A 25,700-nucleotide genomic window follows, 5' to 3' on the forward strand; every position below is an offset into this window, starting at 1 on the left:
TCCAAAAAAATCGATTGAACTCAATTCCTTTTTAACATATTTAATGACAATTTAACCTTAATGATTCTTGATTTTAAAGAAGGGGAGAGAAAAACCTGTGTAAGAAAAAATAATAAAGAATCAATTACATTATTTAGAGCATGAGTATCACAACTTTTGTTTTTTTTTAATAAATATTCAAAAAGTTAAATTTAAAATAAAATCATTGACCATAAATTAATTTGTTCACTCCTTCTAAATGGGAGGTTGGAGATTTGACTTTTTTCTATTGCTTTGGAGTTTTGGCACTAAAAACAAATTATACATACACACCTTCATATTAAAATATATATTTTATCAAAAAGTAATTTATAAAGTTTACCATTACAACTAGATCAATGTAAATTCAAGGCAAATAATATTTATAAGAAGAGGATATCTATAATCCTAGAAAATCTTTGACTTTTGATTCATATTTTATAAATAATGATAAATTTTAACTCTTTTTGAGAAAAAAATTATATATGTATATATATTTAATATTTCGATGCAAAAAAATAATAAAATATTGATGTACTGTGTCTAGAAAAATAAATTTTAAACTTTAAATTTAAATAAAATACAATGTAAATTTATATTATTTCTTGTTTAATTCATATAAATTTAAAATCAAGCCTCAAATACAGAGATTTTCAACTAATATCAGTATCATTAATTTTTTAATATATTTAAAAATATTAAAATTTTAAGATGACCTCCTAAATGGGAGGTTGAGCGGTTTGACTCTTTGATTGCTGTAAAACATTGGAACAGGGTTTTGCAATTTTGTATTTGCCCCCCTCTTGTTCGGATGGTAATATATAAGTTTATGTTCGATCCCTGTCCCCTTCAGTTCACGGCTCAACGGACCAACCTTTGACATCCTCACTCCACTCGCTTTCCGTCTCTGATCGTCCTAATTCCATTTCCTTACGTTTCTCTTTCGTTTGTAGTTTTGTACCGTCAAATGTCAGTCACTGTCTGTTCCCTGTTTCTCTCTCTTTGATCTATGTCCCTTTTCTTTCTCTTTGTCTATATCTTTCGGAGAGAGCTGAAATCAATCTATCTTGGCTAATAAGAGCACATAATCAGCAATAAGCTTTGGTCCTCTGGTGCTGGAGCTCCTTCAGTGTACTCATGGCGGTTCTCAAAGCAGGAAGCAGACCACCATGGGTGGGTCTGGCAGCTGCTCTGTGGCTTCAGATAGCTTCTGGGAACGCTTATAACTTTCCCCTATACTCATCTTCTCTGAAATCGATTCTGGGTTTCAATCAGCAGCAGCTAACGTTCCTTGGGGTTGCAAATGATATAGGAGAAAACGTGGGCCTTCTTCCTGGCATTGCCTGCAACAAGTTACCCCCTTGGGTTCTTCTCCTGATCGGTGCTCTTGCTTCTTTTCTGGGCTATGGTGTTCTGTGGCTCGCTATTAGCCAGACCGCGAACTTGCCCTACTGGTTGGTGAGTGCTTTCTATCGCTGAGAAACGTTTTGTTTGCCTGTCTTAATTTGATTCCTTGAAACTATTGGATTTCTTTTAGCTACTGAGTTGAGTTTCACCCCTTTGGCTCTCATGAAACTATTACATACCACTTGTCGTTTTTACTGCTGGCTGCTGATTCCTCTCTCTCTCTCTCTCTCTAGCATACCAAGGTCCTATTTCAAGAACCTGGATCTAATGGATAGTGTGTCTTTTTTTTTTTTTTGGCATACTTATTTGTGGATTGGATTGCCTGAATATTTTTCAGTTTGATCTTTGAACTGTTCCTTTTTTTTTTGGTGCAACTTGGGTTTGATTATTCGGTATTCAGATTGTGATTTGTGAGGGAAGAAAGTATGAGGTGATAGATTGATCAAAATATTGTTTTATTAAAATATTGTTGGCGTATTTGGGAAACCGTACTACTATACTGCATGTTAGTGCTCCTTTTTGGTTTCTTGCTCAAATAATTTCAAGCATGGATGGAATATGAGTACTGTAATTTGTTGAAATCTGCTTGATATTTAGCTTTGTTGCTTACTAGTTTTCATCTCAACGCTAAGGGGACACTAGAGACATGTTATGTAATGTGAGTGGAATTCAATTTCAATATTTCTTGAATTCTTAAAATATGTACATCCCAATCTTACAATATATAATACAAACAAAGACTCTAAACAAGGAAACAATCTCCCTACAGAATAATGCACAATTTTCTACATTTACTCACTTTCCTAATTTACTCAATATTTTCAAGGATACTTGGGATATCAGCACTCCCCCTCAAGTTGGATCATAGATATTAATCATATCCAACTTACCAATGAAATCGTCAAAGTTTTGTTGTGCTAATCCTTTAGTAAAGATATCTGCAGCTTGTTCCTTGGTAGGTACATAAGTCATACAGATGATTCCTTCTTCAACCTTGTCTTTGATAAAATGTCGGTCCACTTCCACATGTTCAGTCCTATCATGTTGAACTGGATTGGGAGAGATACTAATGGCTCCTTTGTTGTCACAATAGAGTTTGATAGGAAATTTCACCGAAACTTGTAGCTCTTCCAAGAGTTTCTATAACTATAGTCCTTCACGTATCCCCTGTGCAACTGCTCTGAATTCAGCTTCAGCGTTACTTCGAGCCACCACATTTTGTTTTTTACTCCTCCAAGTTACCAAATTTCGCCATACAAAGGTGCAATATCCAGTGGTTGACCTTCTGTCTTCTGCCGATCCTGCCCAATCCGCATCTGTGAAGATTTCCACTTCCTTGCTTTCACATTTTTTTAAAGAAGAGTCCCTTGCCTGGAGAACCCTTGAGGTACCTGAGGATCTTATACACAACATCTACATGAGTCTTTTTCAGTGAATGCATGTGTTGACTTACAAGACTTACCGCAAATGCAATGTTGGGTTTGGTGTGCGATGAGTAAATTAGTTTACCAACCAATCTCTGATACTTTTCTCTTTCAACTGGTATTCCACATTCTTCGACCCTCTTTACTGTTTCAAAAGGGGTTTCACTAGATTTGCATCCAAGCATGCCAGTTTCGGTTAGAAGATCATGAATATACTTTCGCTGAGAGACATTGATACCTTTCTTTGATTTGGCAATTTCCATTCCCAAGAAGTATCGCATTTGTCCTACGTCTTTAATTTCAAATTCAGCAGTTAGGACTTTCTTTAATCTTTCCATTTCCACTGTATTATTTCCAGTTAGAATTATATCATCAACATATACTATCAGAATTGTTTTCTTACCATTTTCATACTGTTTGAAGAACATAGTGTGATTTGATTGCCCTTGTCGATATCATTGATTTTTAATTACCTTTGCAAATCTATCAAATCATGCTCTAGTGGATTGCTTAAGTCCATACAAGGACTTCTTGAGTTTGCATACTCTGTTTTCTTCACCTTTCTTACTGAATCCTGGTGGTATAGTCATGTAGACTTCTTCTTCTAGCTCACCATTTAGAAATGCATTCTTAATGTCTAGTTGCTGTAGTGACCAATCTAAGTTAGCTGCTAATGACAGGAGTACCCTGAACTGTGTTTAGTTTTGCTATTGGTGCAAATGTCTCCGTGTGGTCAATGCCGTAAGTCTGTGTAAATCCTTTTGCAACGAGTCTGGCTTTATATCGTTCAACTTTCCCATCAGCTCTATTTTTCACCGTGAAAACCCATTTGCAGCCAACTAGTTTCTTTCCACTCGGTAGGTTCATAACATTCCAAGTTTAATTTTTTTTCGAGAACCCACATTTCTTCCATAACGGCTTCCCTCCATTTAGGACTTTCCAGAGCTTCTTGAATATCTTTTGGAATTTTTATCCTGTAAAGGTTAGAGGTAAAAGTACGATGCCCTGTAGACAGAGTTTTATAGGACATGTATTTTGACCAGGGATATAGAGTACATAACCTAGTTTGTTTTTTGACTGCAATGGGTAAATTTATGTCATTAGGTGTAGACTTATCAGAAGAAAGCTCATGATCATTGATTACCTGATCAGGACTGGGCGTCGACTCATGGTTGCTTGGTGCTATCACCGGTTCCAACTCTTTTGGTGCCTTAGGTATGAGATTCTCCCTCTGCTTTGTTTTGGCTTTCTGGAGTAAACAAGTATTTCCTTTTGTTTTTCTGCATCTCCCCCTGAGTTTAAGTGATCATTTGTATATGGTAGGTCAGGATATGCAATGGGAGACGCAATAGATGGGTCAGGGAATGAAGCAATGGGAGACTCATTAGATGGCGTAGATTCAGTAGTAAAGAAATCAAATAACCGATCTTCACTCCACTTCTCCCCCTGAAGAGAGGGCTTCTAGAAATAAGGAGTGGTTTAAAAAAAAGTGACATCAAGGCTAACAAACATTTTTTTGGAGACTGGGTCATAACATTTGTAGCTTTTCTGGGTAGGAGAGTAACCAATAAAGACGCATTTAACGGAACGGGGCTCCAATTTATCTCGGTTGTGACCATGAACATGAACAAATGCAGTACATCCAAAGATTTTCAGAGGAAGACTGGAGTGGCGTCGAGAGGTAGGAAAATATTCCTAGAATTCCTGGAGAGGAGTTCTAAAGGAAAGAACTCGACTTGGAATTCGATTAATGAGATGTGTAGCTGTTAAGATAGCATTGTCCCAAAAATAGTTCTTCATATTTGTAGTGAACATCAATGCCCGAGCTACTTCAAGTATATGTCTATTTTTTCGTTCAGTGACCCCATTTTGTTAAGGGGTATCCATACAAGAACTCTGATGTACAATTCCACTTTCTTGAAGATAATTTCCTAGAATATCATTAAAATATTCTGTAACATTATCAGTTCATAGAATTTGAATGCGAGTTTGAAATTGTGTTTGAATCATGGAGTGAAAACTGACAAAAATAGATCGGACTTCAGTTTTATCTTTCAACAAGTAGACCCAACAAATACGAGTATGATCATCAATAAAGGTAACAAACCATTTTGTATTAGTGCGGTTGGGGAAGCGTGAGGGTACCCACAAATCACTGTGAATCATAGTGAATGGGCGGGATGGTTTGTGTGTGGCTTTTGGGAAAGAATTATGCTGGTGTTTTGCAAGTTCACAAACTTCACATTGAAAATCAGAAGACGTTTTATTTAAACAAATGGAAGGAAATAAACGTCTTAAATATTGAAAATTTGGGTGACCCATCCTAGAATGCCATAACAAAAGTTCCCTGTCTCTAGAAATAGATGCAGAATCACAAAATACAGTATTACGTTGTTCATTCGTATTTGCCTCCTCAAAGTAGTAGAGTTCCTCACACGCCTTAGCACTGCCAATCATCTTCTCCAATGATAGGTCCTGGAAAATATAATGAGATGAAACAAATTTAGCAGAGCAATTGGAATCTTTTGTCAATTGGCTAATGGATAACAAGTTGCAATACAGCTTAGGAACATGTAAGACAAATTTTAAAGTTATAGAATCATATATGCGAATACTTCCTTTGCCAACAACATGTGATAGAGATCCATCTGCAATTTTTACTTTCAGATTTCTAGTATATGGTCAATAGGATGAGAACAATTGATAAGAGTCAATCATATGATCAGATGCACCCGAGTCAATTATCCATGGTGATTTGTAATGGGATATAGTATTTAGGGCTGGCAAAAAATTACCTCGGTGAGCCAGAGAACTAGTGGAAGACTGACCCGATGTTTGAATTAAGGAAAACATTTTATATAGCTGATCCAACTGCTTAGGACTGAATACACCACTTGGAGTGGTATTATTGGTTTTTTCACCTTGTGATTTTTCAGTTGAACTGTTAGTAGTAGCCTGATACCCATGTTTTTTTTGATATTGTCTCGGTTTCCAATTTGCAGGCTTTCCATGAATCTCCCAGCAAGTATCTTTTGAATGACCTGGCTTTCGACAGTGCTTGCACCATATTTTACCTTTTTGTGATCTTTGCTCGGATCCTGCAGGGCCTTTTGATATAAGGGCTGAGACGTCAGGCCCATTGGGATTCAGCCCATTCCCATTTGTACTCAGATTTTGGACGGACAGGTCCGGCTCGATACGATCTCTGTAGGGCCTCAGCATCACTCGTCTCCTGCTGTCCTCCCTCCTTACCTCTGTGAATACTTCTTGGGTTGAAGGCAGAGGTTGCCGGCCGAGGATTCGTCCCCGCACGTTGTCCAAATCTCGGTTGAGGCTGACCAAGAACTCGAAGACCCATTTGTTTTTGAGCCTCCTCCTGTATTGCGTGCTGTAGCCGGAGCACTCCCATTCCTCTTCAATGCTCAGATCGAGCTCTTGCCAGAGATGGGTCATCTCCATGAAATATTCCGTGACATCTTTATCGCCTTGCCTCATCTGTCACAACCAGGTTTTGATTTCGAAGATTTGCGAATAACTCTCGACATCAGAGTAGGTTTCACGAATGGCGTCCCAGACATCCTTCGCCGTAGGCAAGAACAGTTAGATTTTTCGGATCGCCGGCTTCATCGAGTTGACGAGCCAAGTTGTGACCATGGAGTTTTTGGACCTCCATTTCTACAAGGCGACAACATCGGTAGGGTCTGGTCTCCTCCGTTCGCCGATATGGTAACCCAGTTTCCCTTTTCCTTTAATCACCAATTTTATAGATTGAGCCCATTCACGGAAGTTTTTTCCGTTCAATTTCTCCATTGAGAGTGGAAAGGCTATATTGTCCAGCCCATTCAAACCCCTAGTGGATGTAGCCTCCGAATCCCCGTTGGGTTTTCCAAAAGAGGTCGACCCTCTACTGGTGCTGCTGGCCATCGTTAGCTAAGGTTGAGAAACCCTAGCTCTGATACCATGTGAGCGGAATTCAATTTCAATATTTCTTGAATTCTTAAAATATGTACATCCCAATCTTACAATATATTATACAAACAAAGACTCTAAACAAGGAAACAATCGCCCAACAGAATAATACACAATTTTCTGCATTTACTCACTTTCCTAATTTACTCAATATTGTCAAGGATACTTGAGATTTCAACATGTAACATTTTAAATAGCAGCCGTGACTGTTGCGTAACAAAATTTTGGGATCCCAATACCATTACACATACTAAAGTGGGGAGTACAAAAATCGCAGCCATAGCAGCCACTACAGACTGCCACTACGGACTGCTACCATTATGTAATAGCAACTATGGGACCTGTCCTCTTTTAATAATTTTTTGTCTCATTTCCTGTCAGTTTTCTCTTTTGTAAATCAATCCTAATTAGCCATGTAAAGAAGAGGGGTAGGAGGAGATTATGATGAGGATGATATGATGCAGAATTGTTTAGTTTTTTGCAATATTTACACGAGAAGCATTAATTAACAATTTATATCAAGAAGGTTTTGATTTATAAAGTAAGTTAGATATTTTGATAATATTACCAACTTGATATTTCTTTTCTGTTTTGCTCAACTTCAACCTTCATTTCCTTTTCTATTTTTTGTCTGGTTCTAGTTGTTAATAATATATATTTTTTGAATTATTATAATATTGTTATATTGTAATTTTGAAGCATAGGTTACACCACATAACTTGTGGGTCTAAATTTATTAGATTTTGTTACTTTAAGTAATAAGATAGTGGAATTTGTTCAGTTCATTATATGTTCTTGTGTCTAATAGATTAATTGAGTATATCATCCTTGATCCTACAAGCAAAAGACTTTTGTTTCATTAATTTATTTATCACAATTAATGTAAAGAAAAATAAATATAACTTTTCTATCAATAGCATTTTAAAAGTTGTTGTAAAATTTACTGCCCTCACTAAACAATGTAGGAAAGTTAAAATGAATGTCCAAAATATATTAAAAATATTTTGAAGAAGGATTACGAGCTTAAAACAGTCAAATATACCAATTTAGATGAGGTTGTGCATGTTTGAAAAAATATAAAATTCACAACCATCACACCTGCTTCCCAACAGCTTCCTGCTATGTGTTATCCACTACTATTGCTTTCTGCAACACTTGTTACCATTAAGCCATGCTATCTGCTACTGCTATGTAAAATGGTGCTTAGCAAGTGCCAGACCTTGAGAATATAAGAATTTTGATAGTTCTGAAATTACTCCACAGAAGCATAGGTGAACAGTGGAATCTTAAATACCTTTAGAAAGGAAGTATGGACACTTCATGTGGATGTATGTTAGATGAGCAATGTGGATGTACATTGGATGAGCATGATGTTACATTTGTATCCCACCAGCTTTTATAATGTCAAAAAATCTTAGATGGTTGCTACAAAATGGTTAGGACAAGATAGTTTGGCCTTAATCTCAAACCTGTGAAGAAGGAATAGTGCAAAGAGGTGCAAAGGTCTATTAGACCTTGCAGATAGAAGCCCTTAAGTTCCTTTCTTTTTCACCTTACTATTTCTTTCCTGGCGAGCTTAATTTGGCGTACTTGTTTAGAATTTCTGCATTGTTTATAGGACATTCTCTTGCTGCTTTTGAAGCCCTGGACAAGCTCAAATTAGTCCTTCCGTATATTACGCAGACCCTTCAGTCTAGTTTCTCTTTCTTGTTTAGAATAGAGAACAAAATTAGTACTTAATAATTTGTTCTTTGAGCTAAAAGCATCGAAATTGCATAACCTTGTTGTGAATTCTTGTATTTTCCTCCATACTGTCGAAGATTCAAAATAACTCAAAACAACTAAGAATTCTTACAGTTCAAAGCATATTATATCTTAGTTTGAGCCTGCGGCTGCATTGGAAAACAGAATGAAGAATATCTTTTACTCTGTTCTGATGACAATGATAGTGGGGAACATTGGATTGCCTCTCCTCCTTTTGGGATAAGAAAATGAAATTTTATTTTAAAGGGAGATGAAATATACAAAGCAGAGAAGCAGAGAAGCAGAGAAGCAGAAATCCACACAGGAAAGAAAATACAAAAATATTTTAAAAAAAACAGCTAGTCACAAAAAATCAGCATAAAAAAGTTCATTAGTCACTCTGAACATGAGAAAAAAATGGAACTCAAGAAAAGCACTTAGCATTTGATGCCAAAAGAAAGGCATAGAAACCACCTTCCCAAAGCAAACACCCTTGATGGGTTTTACCCTGAAGTACTCTTGAATTCCTTGTTAACCAAATGCACCAAACCATGGCGATTAGTGCACAACACTATACAATTCTAGCATCTTTCCTTCTGCCAAAACCTCAAAACCTAATAAGAAACAACTCTTCCATAGTGCTGATTCTGCTGAACTGTGCATGTCATCAGTAATGATTTGTTTTCGTTTCTATTGATGCCATTTAGTTCTTAGAGCCTCTTATATTTAGCAGTGCGGGTTTGCTTAATCCTTGAATCAGAAAACTGAGAGATAATCAAAGCTCTTGATCAATTCAACAATAGAGGTGTTCAATCTTCTCTATGAGTGGCAACCACTTTAAATTGTATCACAATTTAAAAAAAAAAAAAAAAAAAACAAATGTGGCTTGTTGATGCCATTTTTAAAATATCCATTTCATGTGCTAATAGGATGAAAATATTATTGGGGAAAATTCAGCATCTATACCTTACACTTTTAAGTCTTATACACGTGAGCTTGATAAAGAGATTCATGAATGGGTATACTTAGGAAAACTGATCATGTAAGAAATATGCTTAAATATTGTCAGCTGGTAAAGTTTATACATGATAAACTTATAATTATGCCCACCCAGGCAGGTGTGGAGAAGTCAGACACCTACTTTTTCTAAATAAGCAGATAGCCCCCCAATTCACATTTGGTCATTTTTAACAGATCTTCCTGCAGATACATACATGCACTAAAACATGTACACATGTATTGATGCAGCGCATGCACACACTCAGGGTGAGCAACCCTTATTCGAAAATAATAAACTTAAATTCTTTTTAAAACTGAAAGCCAATTCTATGGGTTTATGATTCATATAATAGGTAAGTAATTCCCTAAAAATAAGGATACACACTTGCCTGAAATAACTAATTTGAAATAAAACTAAAAGCAAATAAATTAAAATCAGTATCTTTTAATGAAGCATCTCTCTTTCTTGCCATCAGTTAATACACATTCTAAAAATGTGCACGTGTATGCTTGTGGGCACGCATGTCTATGTGTGCACACAAAAATAGAGCTAGAAATCATCTAGCAAGGAGCCAATGTGTGTGTGTGTGTGTGTGTGTTGGATGGCCATGTATTAGTTTTTTTCCCCTAAAATATTCTTGATTTATATGTGCAATCTTCATTAGTACAATATAATTTCATACAGTTCAGTAGGTGGGGTAAACAATCTGTCTCTTTACGTCTATGTTATGTAAATATATGCACAAGTGTTTCCATTCTGAATGCTTTTTGGAACCTTTAGTTCTCCTGTCCAGTGCTTTAGCATTTTTGCTTCCATTCTTGCTCTTGCTTCTAGTTTGTAATTGGTGCACCTTGTCCAAACCTAGATCCATGCTCACTATTCTCATTTGTTAGATTATTTTCTATGGAATCCTAGGCTAAACTATTATGCTTCTTTCCCTGTGGTTCCTTGAAACGTTTCTTGTGTGACAACTGACAACATTTTGAATGTAAAATAATAGTCCATCATTGAATTCATAATCTCTAAATAAATGTTATTTATTATTTTCCATAATCAATAATAGTCCATCATTGAATTCGTAATCTCTAAATAAATGTTATTTATTATTTTCCATAATCAATTTATAAATATTGTGAATTTTTATGGGTTAGTTTGAGGTTTTGTGGCCTTTAAATTCCATTAAGCAATGAAAAATTGTCAGCATGCAGAGAAAAACATGCATTCGCTCCATTCAGGATTTCTGCTGCAGATTCCCTTTAGTTATCTGTTTAGTGTCAATTGTACTGTATCAACTTGCTTGGCAATGAGTACTGGTACATCTTTTCCTCATTAAAATTTGATTCATACAAATCTAACAAAATCTAGCTAGTTGGAGTGCGAATGGAATCTGTGCCTTTAGTGTTTGATCCACACATGGATGTTCAGCATAGGTTGTTGTATGTACTAATCTAGGATGAGTTGCTTACTTATTCAGCACTTCGTAGAGCCTTGGTAGAATCTTGCCTTTGTCACAAAATGAACTTGCTCCCTCTCATGATAGAATCTTGAAGTAGTTCAGGGCAGCCTCAAGTTCTAATTTTCATATGTTAAATAATTTATCTTTTTGAAATGGAGAAGAGAATTATAGCTACAAAAAGCTATATGAGAACATCTAGAAAATAATATAAAATATTTCGTTGTTTATATATAAATCCTATGTGGATAGGCAACATCATTCCATTGTGGTTATGTAAGAGTCCTCTTTACTTATTCTTAAGCAAGTCCACGGGGATGCTTGGTTGATCAATAAGTTATGTTTTATCCTTTGTTTCCTTTTCATTTGTTTCGAGAAATATATCAATCAATTTTGATTCTTTTTTTCTTATTTTAATTCTCTTTTGATTGAGATTTATTCATCCATGCATCTAAGGTGCTTGAATGAGAGTCATCTTTACTTATTCTAAGTTAGTCTCTGAGGGGCCTTGGTTGATCTATGATTGATGTTTCATCCTTTACTTCCTTTCATTTGTTGTAAGAAATATATCAATCAAGTTTGATTCTTTAATTTTATTTTAATTTTTTTTGATCGAGATGTATGCATGTGTGCATCTATTTGTCTGTATAGTTCTTGTTCATTGAGTGACAAAGGAGTGACAACGATGTGGAAAATATCTATTTTCCTCCAATGCTCTCGGAGTCTCTCTTCTCAATTCATGCTTTTGAGATTTTTGTGGTTATGTGTGCTTTTATGATTTGTTGTGGCAGTATTGGTTGCTTGTGAAGATTTGGGCGCATGCCGGATTCTATTCCTTAAGTTCGTACATGGAAGTCAGATTCTGTAACTTCATAAATTAAAGAAATTGACATATAATTCAAGTAATAAATTAGAAATAAAATTTTCTAAATAGAAAAATTAAAATCTCAAGCTAAATAGCATACGAACAGAATTAATATTCAGTATGCTATGGTTAGATCAAAATGTTGAAAGTGGATGAAAAATGTGTTCATAATAGAATTTGTCATTGTATGAAAGATCTAGCAAAAACTGTTGATTATTATCTTGTTTAATAAAAACTCATCCTTTGGAGCTTTTATTGGTTATACTTGGTATAATTTCTTTTCTTCGTAATCATTCAAGGGCTTTAAAATGATTAAAAAATTCCAAGAATAATGATCACAATATAGTGTTTTCAACTAAACCACCATGTCCCTTCCTGATGTGTAGGGATGGCTGGCCCCTCTTTTGTTCTTTTTTGAGGCCTAAGATCTGTTTGAGTTTTCAATATCAAGTATAGAATACTTAGGTTTCCAAGTGTTATGAAGAAAGTATTCAATATGTTGCAGGCATTGATCTTCATTATCATTTATTTCAACACCCTAATAGTTGCAATAGTGAAGAAAAAACACATAAAAATTCATTATTGAGGACAAGAAGGAAAATAGTACCAAGATTGAGAAGGCTTGCAAATAGATGAAATTTAGACAGGAGATGGGCATGTGGAAGTTATTGTCTCATTACTTCAAGTGATACCATTGTTAGTATTGTGAAGTTCCCTTTTTCATAAGTTGATAAAAATATAAGTAACTTTTGCTAAGAAAATCTAGAGACAGGAGTATGTTGATAAGTACAAAATTAGTCTTGTGGGTTAGGGTAAACCTCCTTTACTACAATTATGAAATAATTATCTGTGTGGTCAACAAGTGTGTGTGTGTGTGTTCTTATTTTTTATTTTTTATTTTTTTTTTAGGTGGGGGGGGGGGGGGGGGGGGGGAAATAGAAGATGAATGGTGTTCAAATCACAAAATGACTTGAACCCAATTGAATGTTATTTCTATCATCAGAGCTTACTAGCATTAGTTCTAGAGAAAGCTCCTCAAGTTTGCCCTTTACATGAGCAACAAATTCAGTAAGGATGAACAAGACTTTTGATTACAGTAAAAACCAGTTGAAATATTAGTGGAAGGGTTACATTTATACAACTTCAAGCATTATTGAAAGGAGAGGTTGTTACAACAACAACAAAACCAAGCCTTAAGTCCCACTAGGTGGGGTCGGCTATAGGAATTCTTTTCCACCAATTTATGCGATCATGGACCATTTCTTTTGACAGATTCAGGGATATTAAATCTTTACTTACTATCACCTCTCAAGTTATTTTAGGTCTACCCCTACCCCTTCTATTGCCCCCCATAGTAACTAACTCACAATGTGGCCTACGTTGCAAGTGTCCATATCTTCTGAGTCGCCCCTCCCTTATCTTATCTTTTATAAGAGTTACACCTAACTTACCGCGAATATGTTTATTCCTTAATTTATCTTTTAATGTTATACCACTCATCCATCTAAGCATTCTCATCTTGGCAACTTTTACTTTTTGGATATTATGTTTCTTTGTCGCTCAACATTCCGATCCATAGAGCATAGCCGGTCTTACAGTTGTCTTATAAACTTCCCTTTCAATTTTAAGGGTATTCTACGATCACAGAGCACACTTGAAGCACTTCTCCATTTTACCCAACTTGCTTTAACTCTATGCATTACATCATCTTCAATTTCTCCTTCAGCTTGCATAATAGATCCAAGGTATCGAAATCTACAAGTGCTATTGATTTCTTCATCATCAAGTTTAACTTTGTCTCTAATATTCCTCCTATTATTACTAAAATTACATTTCATATATTCTGTCTTATTTCTACTTATCCTAAAGCCTCTAGATTCCAAAACTTCTCTCCATAATTCTAATTCAGTCGCTACTCTATCCCTAGTTTCATCCATTAATACAATATCATTTGCAAACAACATACACCATGGAACCTCCTTTTGAATACTCTTAGTTAATTGGTCTATCTCTAAAGCAAAAAGATAAGGACTCAAAGTAGATCCTTGATGTACACCTATGGTGATTGAAAATTCTCTAGTTTCTCCATCTATGGTCGTTACACTAGTCATTACTCCATCATACATATCCTTAATGACATCAGTATACTTACTACATACACCATTTTTCTTCTAAAACCCACCATAGAACTTTCCTAGGTATTCTATCATCTGCTTTCTCAGGTCAATAAATATCATATATAAGTCCCTCTCTAACCTTAATCTTTGTTCAACTACCCTTTCCTATAGTTTCATCGTATGACTCATAAGTTTAATGGAAACATGCGTATCATAACAAGCAGAATAAAAAGGCTACATTTCTTGTCATCTTCAGAACTTCTTAATGACTTGATAACAACGCATCAAAGAGGATTGTGAATAAATGAATTGGTCTCACTAAGATGAAGTTGATATCGTGCTTTGTTGACAAGTTAGTTGATCCACCATTTTGATGGTTGACATCCTCATCCTATTGCACCGCGCGGTTCTGTAAACATCTTTTAAATCTTCTATAGGTTGAGGAGTTCTCTGTTAATAAAGCAAGACATTTTTTTTATCTATGTAATCTAGAGTTGATGGAGGGTATTTTGAAATGACAGTGCCTAGCATAAGGTTTTGGGTGCGTCAGCTTGAGTGTTGTGTTAGGCATATTAGATTTGGGTGTGTCAGCTTGAGTAGTGTGTTACAACGATGGCAGTGACAACAACTAAGCCTTTTGGTCAACTTCTTGAGGCTTGAGCATTACCAGGTACATTATTATTGTTTTTGTTGGCATTTGATTGTCATTTTTACACTGCATTGTTTCTGAATTTCTTCTATTTTTAGTAGGCAAAATTCACTATAAGGTGCAGAAAAAGGGGTAGAACCCTTTATTATTATAATAATAATGATAATAATAGTAATAATTGTGAGTGTAATAAGCTTTTTAAGTTTGTTAACAGGAATTTCTATACTTAGTCACTTGAAAACATTTCTATTCCGCTCCCTCCAGATCAGCCGCATTGAAGAATGGGGCAAGAAGGCATAAACATCCTATTGACTATCCTCCCCTTCGTCTCTATCCCAGGATTCAATTAGCTCTTCGGCCACTAGTTGCATGATCAAGTAACCACAAAGATGCTCCAAAGTGATCTCAATGACTCCATCTGTCCCACAACTGAACAACAGGTGGTTGGCACTTTCACTGGCCTCAATAGTGATAAAGCACCAGTTGATTTTTGAGAATTATTCTCATCTCAAGTTCCCCATCAATTTTGCCTCCTAAGCTATTGTCTGCACAGAAGAAGCAACTTCCTTGGGAGCTCTAGCCTGCACATGATCTTCTGAGTAAAAGTTGTCCCATTCTCAACAGAAGCTCAGATATGGGGGCTTAACAAAAATGCTCCCAATTTTGAACGGATTTACCTAATCATATCCAGAGTAGAGGTTTTAAGATTTTGCTAGTATAGAATACCCAAGTACTCCACAAATAGCATTTTTTGATTGTGCAGGGTTTATCCTAGGGATCAAAAAAATGTCTCCTCAACACAACGGTCTCATATATGCGCCCAAAATCTTGCCAGGATCAGATGCAGGACAACTCACCAACATCATAACTTCTACTGGAAATTACTGGCATGGTGCATCTGAGTGCCCCAGATCTACCTGCTTGAGTAGAAGGATCGGATGAATAAAGTAATAGAGCATGGCTAGATTCAACTCTCTGCAAGAGTTGACATCAGTTTGTTCAGGTGTACTTGAGCAAGGTATCGGTGAATGGCCCTAGATGCATCAATAAAGGCAATGACATCAGTCAAAATGTATTTGCCACCCAAATCAGAAGGAAGAACCTTTATGTGGGTGGAAAATTGGTGTGAAAAATGGAACTCAGATCGCAATCAATGTAGAAGAAACAGATTGCATGACAAAAGGTATGCTCAGAAGTAATCATGAAAGATGGAAAAGTACATGGCAACTGCGAGCAAGGAAGATGGTCCTCACACATTAATAGGAAAAGTGAGAAAGGAGGAGAAGAAGAAACTTGTGGCTGGGTTTAAATGCAGTCTGGAAGGAGCTGATGCCTTGTTAGTTGGGTGACTACATTACAGTTGAGGGAACAGGGATTAGGATTCTAATACCATAAAACAATTTCAACTGAAAGGAGGATTCTGGTACCATGAAAATATTGTAAAAAGAAGTTGAAATCTTCTTCCATTATTTTTATAAAGACTGCACAGCATTGAAATATGAGACAAACTAAGACTACTCAAAAGGATAAAAATACCAGTAGGAATAAACAATATTTCAAGAAGCATAACTGTGTGCTCTGTATTGTCACACCTTGGTCCCATGGCTTCCGGCATTTCTTAGTATACTGTGGTGAATGTTCATTGGAACTAATTGCACTATGCATCTGAGCTACGGACCTACCCAGGCCATTTTGGCATGGTATGTAAAAATCATTTTAGCTAGGCCAGTATGTTATGACATTGAGATTGCACTAATATCTTTGTATTAATGGCGTATAGATAGAAGATTACTGGGTTAGCCAAATTCCATGGCCCTTTGCTTTGGTTTGCCCATATATCACAATGGAAGCACCCTTGTGAGGTAACATGACTCCGCCTAACCCTTGTCCTAACATAGACATCCAATGAATGGGAATACTTGTGGATCCATTCAGTGGCCCAAGCTTAATTGACAAGGCAATTCTTGCCTCTGGTAGATTGGTCCTAAGAAAACATATCCCGAACAATAGACAGGTTGCGTGTGCTTCTCATAAGCAAGGTCTTAAATTTTGATTTCAATCAAAATTTTGAAGCTCCAAAAGTATGGAAATTTCAATTTCAATTTGGAAAAACAATGGACATCAATGGTAAAGCATGGAATTCTTTTATGGGACTTTAGAAATAGTTAGCGAACATGATAATGTAAGTTTTATGACTAATATATTATATATTAAATTCATCTATGTTGTGTATGAGTTGTAATATTTGCAATATAGTGTATATTAAACATATTCATAATATATTATAGTAAACATATTCAATTAATATAAATGAAATTCATAAACTAATTAAATATTATTTATTATAAAATAAGGATAATTTAGATATGAATGGTTAAATAAAATGTTTTTGCTAATATCTAACTTTAAATGTTAATATAATTTTGTTGTAGTAATCGTTTATTGCATTAAAAAAAAAAAGATAATTAAGAGAGAAATTTCATTTTGTATCTAAATCTCATATTTGAATTCCAAAGAAATTTTATTCTATAGTTAAAATTTCAACAAGTTTTGCTAAAATTTGAGATTTCAATACATTTTGGACGATTCATTGAAATTCCGATAGGAATTTTGTAAGATGGAAATTGATTGCCATTTCGATTTTGAGGGTGATTTGAAGCAGAAGTTTTGGCAATTTCATGAAAATTTAAGACCATGCTCATAAGCACCAAGGGCTGCTTTCGCCTCCACAACACAATCCTTAAGGAAGCGTACGTGCCTCTAAACCACAATAGGTTGAAGCCCTATATAGAATGGCAGTCTGCACTACATGAGAAAGGCATATGAGGATCTATTGGTTCCTCAATAGCCCCTTGATATGCAGGACGACACCACACAATTGAGATTCGAGGGATCTCAACCTTTTACTTGAGAGTGACAGTACACAATATTCAATAGTCTTCCATTGAACTCCCAGTTTCTCGTGGAAGCTCCAAGCACCCCTTATGAATGCCAAGAGCCTGCCGCCAAGGAGGGTGCCCACTTTGCTAACCATGGCACTAGGTGTGGTAGGAAACCAAGTGTTTTCCCTATGGGGAGCTCAACATCAAAATATCGAAGGAGTCATAATCTACTTGTTTACAATAGCACCATTTGGATATATATGTATGGAGCTGCCACTAGGCCACACTAGCATTGAAAGTTCCTCTATGAGACCTCCATGACCAATCCATAGTCCATATGTGGCTTATCCATGAAACATATGAGTTTGTATTGATGCTCCTCTAAGCTTGGATCATGTGCCTCCTATGCAATCATTGAAGAAAGGAATGTGAGACTTTGGAGCTTAGGCTTGCTTTAAGCAGCTTAATTCCTTTATAGTAACAACACCAATGGCGTGACTGAACCAAATAAGGCCAGAATCACATCACTGGTAGGAGGGATAGGATGGCCAATGCAAACCTAAAGACAGACCATTAACCTATGGTCCAAATATAATCCTTATAATTTTATAAACTATTAAAGCTGGAATTCCAACAATTCTTAGCGCTAGACTTGCTCTCCAATGGATTCTCATTTAAGGGATTTAGATTGTACTTGCTAAGGCTTGATGTACATTTTTGGGCCACAACATAACAACTTCAGCTTATAAGTGGTAATCTAACATAGTATCAAAGCATGGTTGCCAAGAGGTCCAAGGTTCTAGTCTTGTTGTCCACATTTATTGTAAGTTAAAAAATTATTGTGTTCTTGATATGTGTGTTATTCATGTTTATCTTTGCACACACAATCCATCTACATGTGTGAGTGAGTGTTAAGGCTTGGCCCAAAACCTAACCACTTAAGCTTTTAAGTAAAGTGGTAACTTGAATATGGTATAAGACACTCGTCCTGGGTTCAAGTCTTGCCTGTGTATTTTTTGTTTATTAACAATCATCATATTTGCTATAATGGGTGTTATTTACGATTGTTTATCTCTTCATGTGCAATCGGGCTGCACGTGCAGGGGAGTGTTAAGGCTTGATATACATTGTTGATTCCCAATCTAACAGCTTAAGCTTTTAGGTAAAGTGGTAATTTAATAGCACATATTCCAATTTCAAGACTTATGGAACCCATTATTGTCATTTATTGTGGTTTGTGGCTGCCTCTTTGTGTTAGGATTGAGTAATTTGTATGCTTGCTCCCTTGGATATGGTTGTGTTTCTCAGGCTTCCTCTTCAGAGTCAAATCCTAATTCTTTGTCAGCCTTGATTACCATAGTAGGTGTTAGTCTTCCACATCGGATGTGTACTAGGGAAATCTTGACTTAGAAGGATGGTTTGGGCTTGAATTATGTGAGGCGCCTTTTATAGGACAACTGTGAGGCTAGTGAGCCAAAGCAAATAATAGCTCACAGTAGTTGGGCTCAAGACCATGACAGTAGGTCACTATCCTACTATTTAGAGTTGATAGGGCTTAAATCGAATAGCGCGTTGGTAGAAAATGGGCCATGTGATCGGTTGAGTTATGATCACTCATCAAGAGCAATGAGCAAATTCTGCATTGACCTTTTATCTAATAAGTGTGCCCTGTCTAGAAGTTGGGCTTGTAGCATTTATTAGCTCTAGAATTGCTATTCTTATTCAAGTAGAAAATATCTTTGTTAATGTAGATTGGGATGGATAAGTTTCTTTAGGAATCTTCAGCGATGATCATAGGTAGGCAGTAGGCTTGCTTTGAGCACCCTAATTTCTTTGAAGTAATAAAGGCATGACCTGGAGCATGTAAGTGGTATAAGGGATAAGATGACTGGTGCATACTTAATGTCAGGCAGGTTGAACCAACAGAGGGTCCAAATACACGAGCTTTTTAACTGCACCTTAAATATATACCATGAGCTAGAATTACCATGGCTGTTGCGTCTAGAATTTCCCTTCAATGGACTCTTTTTGAGGGATTTAGCTTGTAGTCATTCTAATCACCAAAAATCATAGAGCCTAGTATTGTTGTTTATTGTCACAACATCCTCATACCAGAATCGGGTAATTTGCACGCCTGCTGCCTTCCTTGGATTTGGTAGCTTTTTTTTCCTCTTTGGATTCTCCATCGCCCATCACCACCATCATAGACCATTAATTTACTGTCAAAAAATTGATAAGAGTGAATTTGAATAATGCATGGTCAGCATGAGGGCATTGTGATCTGTTGGCTTATCATGGATTGTAAGCAACAAGCAAGGCCTGCATCAACCTTTTGTCTGATAAATGCATCCCTTATAGAAGCTGAGGTTTGTTGCACATACTAACCTTAGAATTAGTAGTACATTTATGTGAGTAGAAATTTATTTAATGTAAAGCAGGATGGGTAAAATTCCTCTGGAAGCTTCCACAATGTATTGTCATTGGAAAACTGATTTTTTCTTAAAAAATTGTAAAGAGATTTATCTAGTGGATGTGTCTGTATGAATACTGAATGTGTACCATATGATGTAAATGGATCCTCAAGGGAGGAAAATATTTCCATGAATGAGTAGCTGTTTCTAATTGCATTTTCTTTAGCAATTATCATCAATATGTTTGTTTCTGCAATGGCATAATGCAATGTCTCAGATTGGTTGTTGCAAAGAGGTTTTTGGGGTCCTTTATACATTCCTGCATGTGCACTGCTAACTCTTATCATTTGATGCCATGGCAGCTATGGTTTGCACTTTGTATTGCCACTAATAGCAGCGCCTGGTTTGGTACTGCTGTGCTTGTAACCAACATGAGGAACTTCCCTCTCAGCAGGGGCACTGTTGCTGGCATTCTCAAAGGTTATGTTGGGCTTAGTGCTGCAGTGTATACAGAGATATTCAGTATGGTGCTTGACGGGTCTGCTTCAAAACTTTTGCTCCTTCTTACTCTTGGACTTCCTGTTTTAGCTTTCATCACAATGTATTTTGTTCGGCCTTGTACTCCAGCTTCTGGGGAAGACTCTTCAGAGCATGTCCATTTTCTTTTTACACAGGCTGCAAGTATTACTCTTGCCACGTATCTTCTCACGACCACAATCTTGAAGGACACATTATCTTTTAGCACTACACTGTCCTACACATTTGTGGCCATAATGGCTGTTCTTCTCTTGTCTCCTCTCGCTATACCCATCAAAATGACACTTTTCCGTGCAAATCCTAAGAAGCGTGGCCCATCAGTTGGCTCATCAAGTCATTTGGTTCCAGAGGAGGGTAATTTAGATCAAAAAGAGCCATTATTAACACCATCTTCATCAGCAACATATCTTGGAAGCTTTCATGAGAATGAAGATGCTTCAGATTTGGAAACGCTTCTGGCTGAGGGGGAGGGAGCAGTAAGGAAGAAAAGGCGACCTAAAAGGGGGGAGGATTTCAAGTTTCGTGAAGCTTTGATTAAGGCTGATTTCTGGCTTCTGTGGTTGGTGTACTTCCTAGGTGTTGGTTCTGGAGTAACAGTTCTCAATAATTTGGCACAGATTGGAGCTGCATTTGGTGTCAATGATACAACAATGTTGTTGAGTATCTTTAGCTTTTGCAATTTTCTTGGTCGTCTTGGTTCTGGTGCCATCTCTGAATATTATGTTAGGTCAGTACCTTTTTTTTTTTTCCAGTTTAATATATCATTTTCTATCTGAATGTGAAATGTTCTTTGATTTTGATTTTGATTTTTATATTTCCATAAATTTTAGCCTACATTGAATTTTTTGTAATGCTTTTGTATGATTATGCTGTATTCTTCTGTTTCCTATATTAAATTCTCAAATGATTTTTGTGATAATAACATTCACTCTTCCTGTGTTTCTCTTTCTGCTTTGTGGTTGGAGTGTGCATTCATTGGGAAATGGTCTTTCGAGACCTTCCGAAACCAAATTTATATTTTTGCTGAATTTTTCTTTCTACAACAGGATTCTTAAGTTTCTTATGTTATCCTTTGGATTATTTCTTGAACGCTCAGTATTACTTGGCTTTAGATAATCTCAGAATCTTGAATTTTTCCAAGCTAGATATGGTTTTCTGTCTCCTGTGAGGGCATCATACTGACAGGATTTGCATTTATGTGCTAATTTCAGGAGGAATGCAACTCCTCGGACAAGTTGTATGGCTGGTGCACAAATAATCATGATCATAGTATTCCTTCTTTATGCTTCAGCTCTCAATGGCACCCTTTATGCTGCAACTGCATTGCTTGGGATCTGCTTTGGGGTTCAGTTTGCTATTATGATTCCAACTGCATCTGAGCTTTTTGGCCTGAAACATTTTGGTATAATTTACAACTTTATGTCGCTAGGAAATCCTATTGGTGCGCTTCTTTTCTCAGCTTTGCTTGCTGGTTACGTATACGATGCAGAAGCCGATAAACAGCATTCTTCTTCCTGTTTGGGTCCCAGTTGCTTTAGGCTCACATTCTTTGTCCTTGCTGGCGTCTGTGGATTGGGGACCATCTTGAGTATAATTTTGACAATTCGGATAAAACCTGTTTACCAAATGCTTTATGCAAGTGGTTCATTCCGTCTTTCACAAAGCTCAAATAATTTGAGGACTTAAAGAGTTTATGATATTTTCGACAATTCCAATGTTGAGATTGTCCATATTATGGAGGCATGGTTCAATAAAGTTATTTTAGCTGTTGGCAAGATTCGGGGGCTTCGTAATCAGCCGTGTATCATCTCATCTGCTGCAAATCTTCTGAGAGCCACTGGCAGTTTATGAGCTACACTGTTCGGACAAGCTTCCATGTTTGTCTATGGTGCTCTTTGAAAGCATCAAAATTTTGGGAGTATGCACGATTCAACTCTTTGAATTTGTTGTATCAGGCTCTGAGGGATTTTGTCCTCGTATGTGTTAGTCTATGACCAGCAGAATCACATCTGATAATACTTCATACATCAAGAGCTGACATACTCTTTTCAAGACTGTTTCTTTATAATGAAGCGTATGGGTTATTAGCAGTTGTAGTTTTTCTGCACTGTTTTGAGGCACTACTGCAATTTAAATTTGTCTCCTTTTGATTTCTTTATGCCCAATTATCAAAAAACACTAATCCTATATTTGAAGAGGTTTTGGATTTAGATTTGTATTGAATTTGGATAAAAAATAATATAAATTTATATTAAAGTTTGTTTAAGTTCACTTAGATTTGAATTTAAGGTTTGAAATTCATGTTCTGGCATTAAAATTCATGTTCCAAGCAACTAAAAATCCAGTGCTCTAGATTTTAAATCACTGCTTTCCATGACTTCTTTGTTGGTAAAAATTAAAAATAGAAGACAAATTTTATTTGGATAATTTTTAATCAAAGTCGCCAAGGAAATTGTCTTTGGTTTAGAAACACTTAAACATCCCGCCTTGAGTACACAACTATCATGACCCATAAGACATTTTTCCCAGTTATATTGCAGTCCTATTATAATGTCATTTTCTCGTGCCCAATACGAAAGTCTTGTTACTGTTACACATTCCCGTTTTACATAACATTGATTTTGAGTCATTTCTTTTCACCAAAGAACCAAAATAAAGAAATGGTTTTCAATCTGAATTGGAGAGCCATGACTAAACATCATATGAAGAATTTGTCGCTGCTGTGGTTCCTGATATAGCCTAATATGAAATTGCCAACAGTTTGCAAAAAATTGAATTGCCAAACAGCTCCCAAGATGCTTTTCAATATATATATATATATATTACTATATATTCACGCTTATAACACATTCTGTTCATCTAGACACTAATTACTTGGTGCGCTTTCTTTCCCACCAAATGTAAACGCATGAAAAGAAAAAAGAAAAGCATGGGGAGACAATCTCATTACTGAAAGAGACCACTAGTGCTAAAGTGTCTCTTTGCATGATCCACCACCTAAACAAAGAAGACAGACCCAAGCCTTCTCACACACAACCAAAACTCTCTGGTGGAAGAACCCAAAAAATCCTTCTCCTCTCACCATTAATGCAAATATTAAACAGAAAAACCCAAAAGAAATTAAAGAAGAAGAATTAAGACGAATAAGAATTGAAGAGAAGCTAAAGAATTTTCATGTGGGTTTCAAATCTTGAAACATGGTATCCCACCTGATCTCCTCGACTCCAGTTAACCAGTTCCCATTATCTTCCTCTGCCTCCATTTTTTCCGGCTTCTGGAGATCATGAACCTTCGGGCTCCAGAAGCTGTCGACACGAGGCCCTGAGGCATCCAGAGCAGTAGAACTCCCATCTGTGAGCATCAGCCTTCCTTGCTGGACACCCACCAACTTCTTGTTCCTCTTCACCATGGCTCCCCTCCATCTTGTCCCATTGCCGGGCCTCGGCACAACCACAAGAGCCGACGACGACTCCTCGCGACGAACCAACGTTCGAATGTACCTCGCGAGAGACTTTTTCGTTCTCTTGATCGCCACGAGAAGTCTCGACACGGGATGAGGCTTCCCTCTCTTCTCCTTCCTGGCAAGCTTGAGAATCTCCAGCCTGTGCTTTGCTATTGAGATTCCCATGCTTTGGAGAAACTCATGGTTGAAGTATATGATGTCTTCTTCCTCGAGCTCGTTGTGAGCGAATGCAAGGCCGTATTCGTACACCAGCGACGGCTCTAGGCCGGTTTTCGAGAGCCAGGAGAACCAGTCCATGGCTGCAGAGTGATGGCAATATGTGTTTGATGGTGTTGGAGGGAGTGTTACATATATAAGAGGGTAGAAGATGAAGAAAGAGGGAATGAAGAAGTGGGTGGTGAAGTTGCTAGGTTACTTCCTAGCTTTTTCTTGCTTTGTTTGTTTTTGAGATGAACCGGTGGTTGTGGTTGGAACTTGAGAGTGACAAAAGGAGAAAAGAGGTAATGAGGGTGCGGGGGTGGAGGGTGGGGACTGCATAGGCATGGGCATGGGCATGGGCATGTTCTCTCCAAAACTAGGGTTAGTGACACCAAAGCTTGACCTTAGGTGTGTGACTCGATGATTTCCCATTTGAAATGTATTGCCATCAATCACGGTTTGGAGAGAAAAAAAAAAAAAAAAAAAGGAGGATGGGTGAGTGGGTCACCCACCACTTGTGTTGTCCATGTGGTTGGGGATGGAATGCATCAATATATTATAATTTCAAACTTGTTAATGAGTGTTCTCATTATTATGATTAATGCTTGTTTAGTTCAAAAGCAAAACTGCCCCTTTTCCGATATTAACGAAAAGGATTAAAAAAAAAAAGTCTTGCATATATAGAATAAGCACCACGGAAGATTTATAATGGACTAATCTCCTTGTGCATGCTATGTTATATTTTAAGAGACATCCTTACTTTTTTTTTTTTTTTATTACGACGGGTTCCTCTCATCCCTATCACCACCGGCGGACACTCTAGCGGACACTCCCCTTCGGGGCACACAATCTGGCACACAACTTGGCGGGATCGGCGAGAGAGACTAATCCCACGCCTGCATACATGACGTCCTCCACACGTGTCGGAATAAATCACGGATGTGCACTCGGAATGACAGGGTTTGAACCCTCAACCTCTTCGTCAAGCGGCCTGTGAGAATCCGTGCTTACCACCCGAGCTTATGCTCGGGGGCAAGAGACATCCTTATTGTTAGAACTTGAGGCATACATATATGCGAAAGGCAGCAATCTAAGGTTTTAACATTAAAACTTGATTTGGAACTCGAAAAATATTAGAAAAAGGAAAGAAAGAGGAAAATATCAAGAAATCTACATTTTCATATTTGATTATGGTGAAAAGTGGGAAAAACAATAAAAAATATAACAAACCTATAAACAATATTTCGATTTTACACATCGTTAATGTTTAGTTTGTCTTAATTTTTAATCATTTTAAAGCAAACTTTCATTTTTAATAATATTTAATAAAGAAGTGATATATAAGGAAAAATAAGTTTCCTTTTTATTTTCTTTTCTTTTCCTTTTCCCATGCTAATGGAAAAAGGAAAGGAAAGAAAAATAAGAAGAAAATTCATTTTTCACTATATTTTTCCTTAATACCAAATAATACTAAAAATGAAAATTTATTTTAATATGATTGAAAGTTAAGAAAAATTAAATGTAAATGGTATGTAAAATAATATTTTTATTGATTAATTTGGTA

General features: G+C 36.6%; 2 protein-coding genes across 2 annotated transcripts; one reads left to right on the forward strand and one right to left on the reverse strand.

The window, feature by feature from the left end:
• The first annotated feature begins 790 nt into the window (after positions 1–790).
• On the forward strand, positions 791–22,565 carry LOC131158094 (protein NUCLEAR FUSION DEFECTIVE 4). Its single transcript, XM_058112692.1, has 3 exons — positions 791–1,476; positions 20,301–21,202; positions 21,687–22,565. The coding sequence occupies exons 1-3, from the start codon at positions 1,156–1,158 to the stop codon at positions 22,159–22,161; spliced, it is 1,698 nt and encodes a 565-aa protein (XP_057968675.1). The 5' UTR covers positions 791–1,155; the 3' UTR covers positions 22,162–22,565.
• Positions 22,566–23,251: 686 nt separating this feature from the next.
• LOC131157750 (uncharacterized) lies at positions 23,252–24,658 on the reverse strand. Its single transcript, XM_058112106.1, has one exon. The coding sequence runs from the start codon at positions 24,233–24,235 to the stop codon at positions 23,648–23,650; it is 588 nt and encodes a 195-aa protein (XP_057968089.1). The 5' UTR covers positions 24,236–24,658; the 3' UTR covers positions 23,252–23,647.
• Between the last annotated feature and the right edge of the window lie 1,042 nt (positions 24,659–25,700).

Source organism: Malania oleifera, chromosome 6 (genome assembly GCF_029873635.1).
Source record: "Malania oleifera isolate guangnan ecotype guangnan chromosome 6, ASM2987363v1, whole genome shotgun sequence".
In the NCBI taxonomy this organism is placed as follows: domain Eukaryota; kingdom Viridiplantae; phylum Streptophyta; class Magnoliopsida; order Santalales; family Ximeniaceae; genus Malania; species Malania oleifera.

Excerpts from the sequence above, each read along its gene's own strand:
- LOC131158094 (XM_058112692.1), top strand. The coding sequence starts at position 1,156 with ATGGCGGTTCTCAAAGCAGGAAGCAGACCACCATGGGTGGGTCTGGCA. Across the intron at positions 1,477-20,300 it reads CGAACTTGCCCTACTGGTTG|CTATGGTTTGCACTTTGTAT; the intron begins GTGAGTGCTTTC and ends ATGCCATGGCAG. Across the intron at positions 21,203-21,686 it reads ATCTCTGAATATTATGTTAG|GAGGAATGCAACTCCTCGGA; the intron begins GTCAGTACCTTT and ends TGCTAATTTCAG.
- LOC131157750 (XM_058112106.1), bottom strand. The coding sequence starts at position 24,235 with ATGGACTGGTTCTCCTGGCTCTCGAAAACCGGCCTAGAGCCGTCGCTG.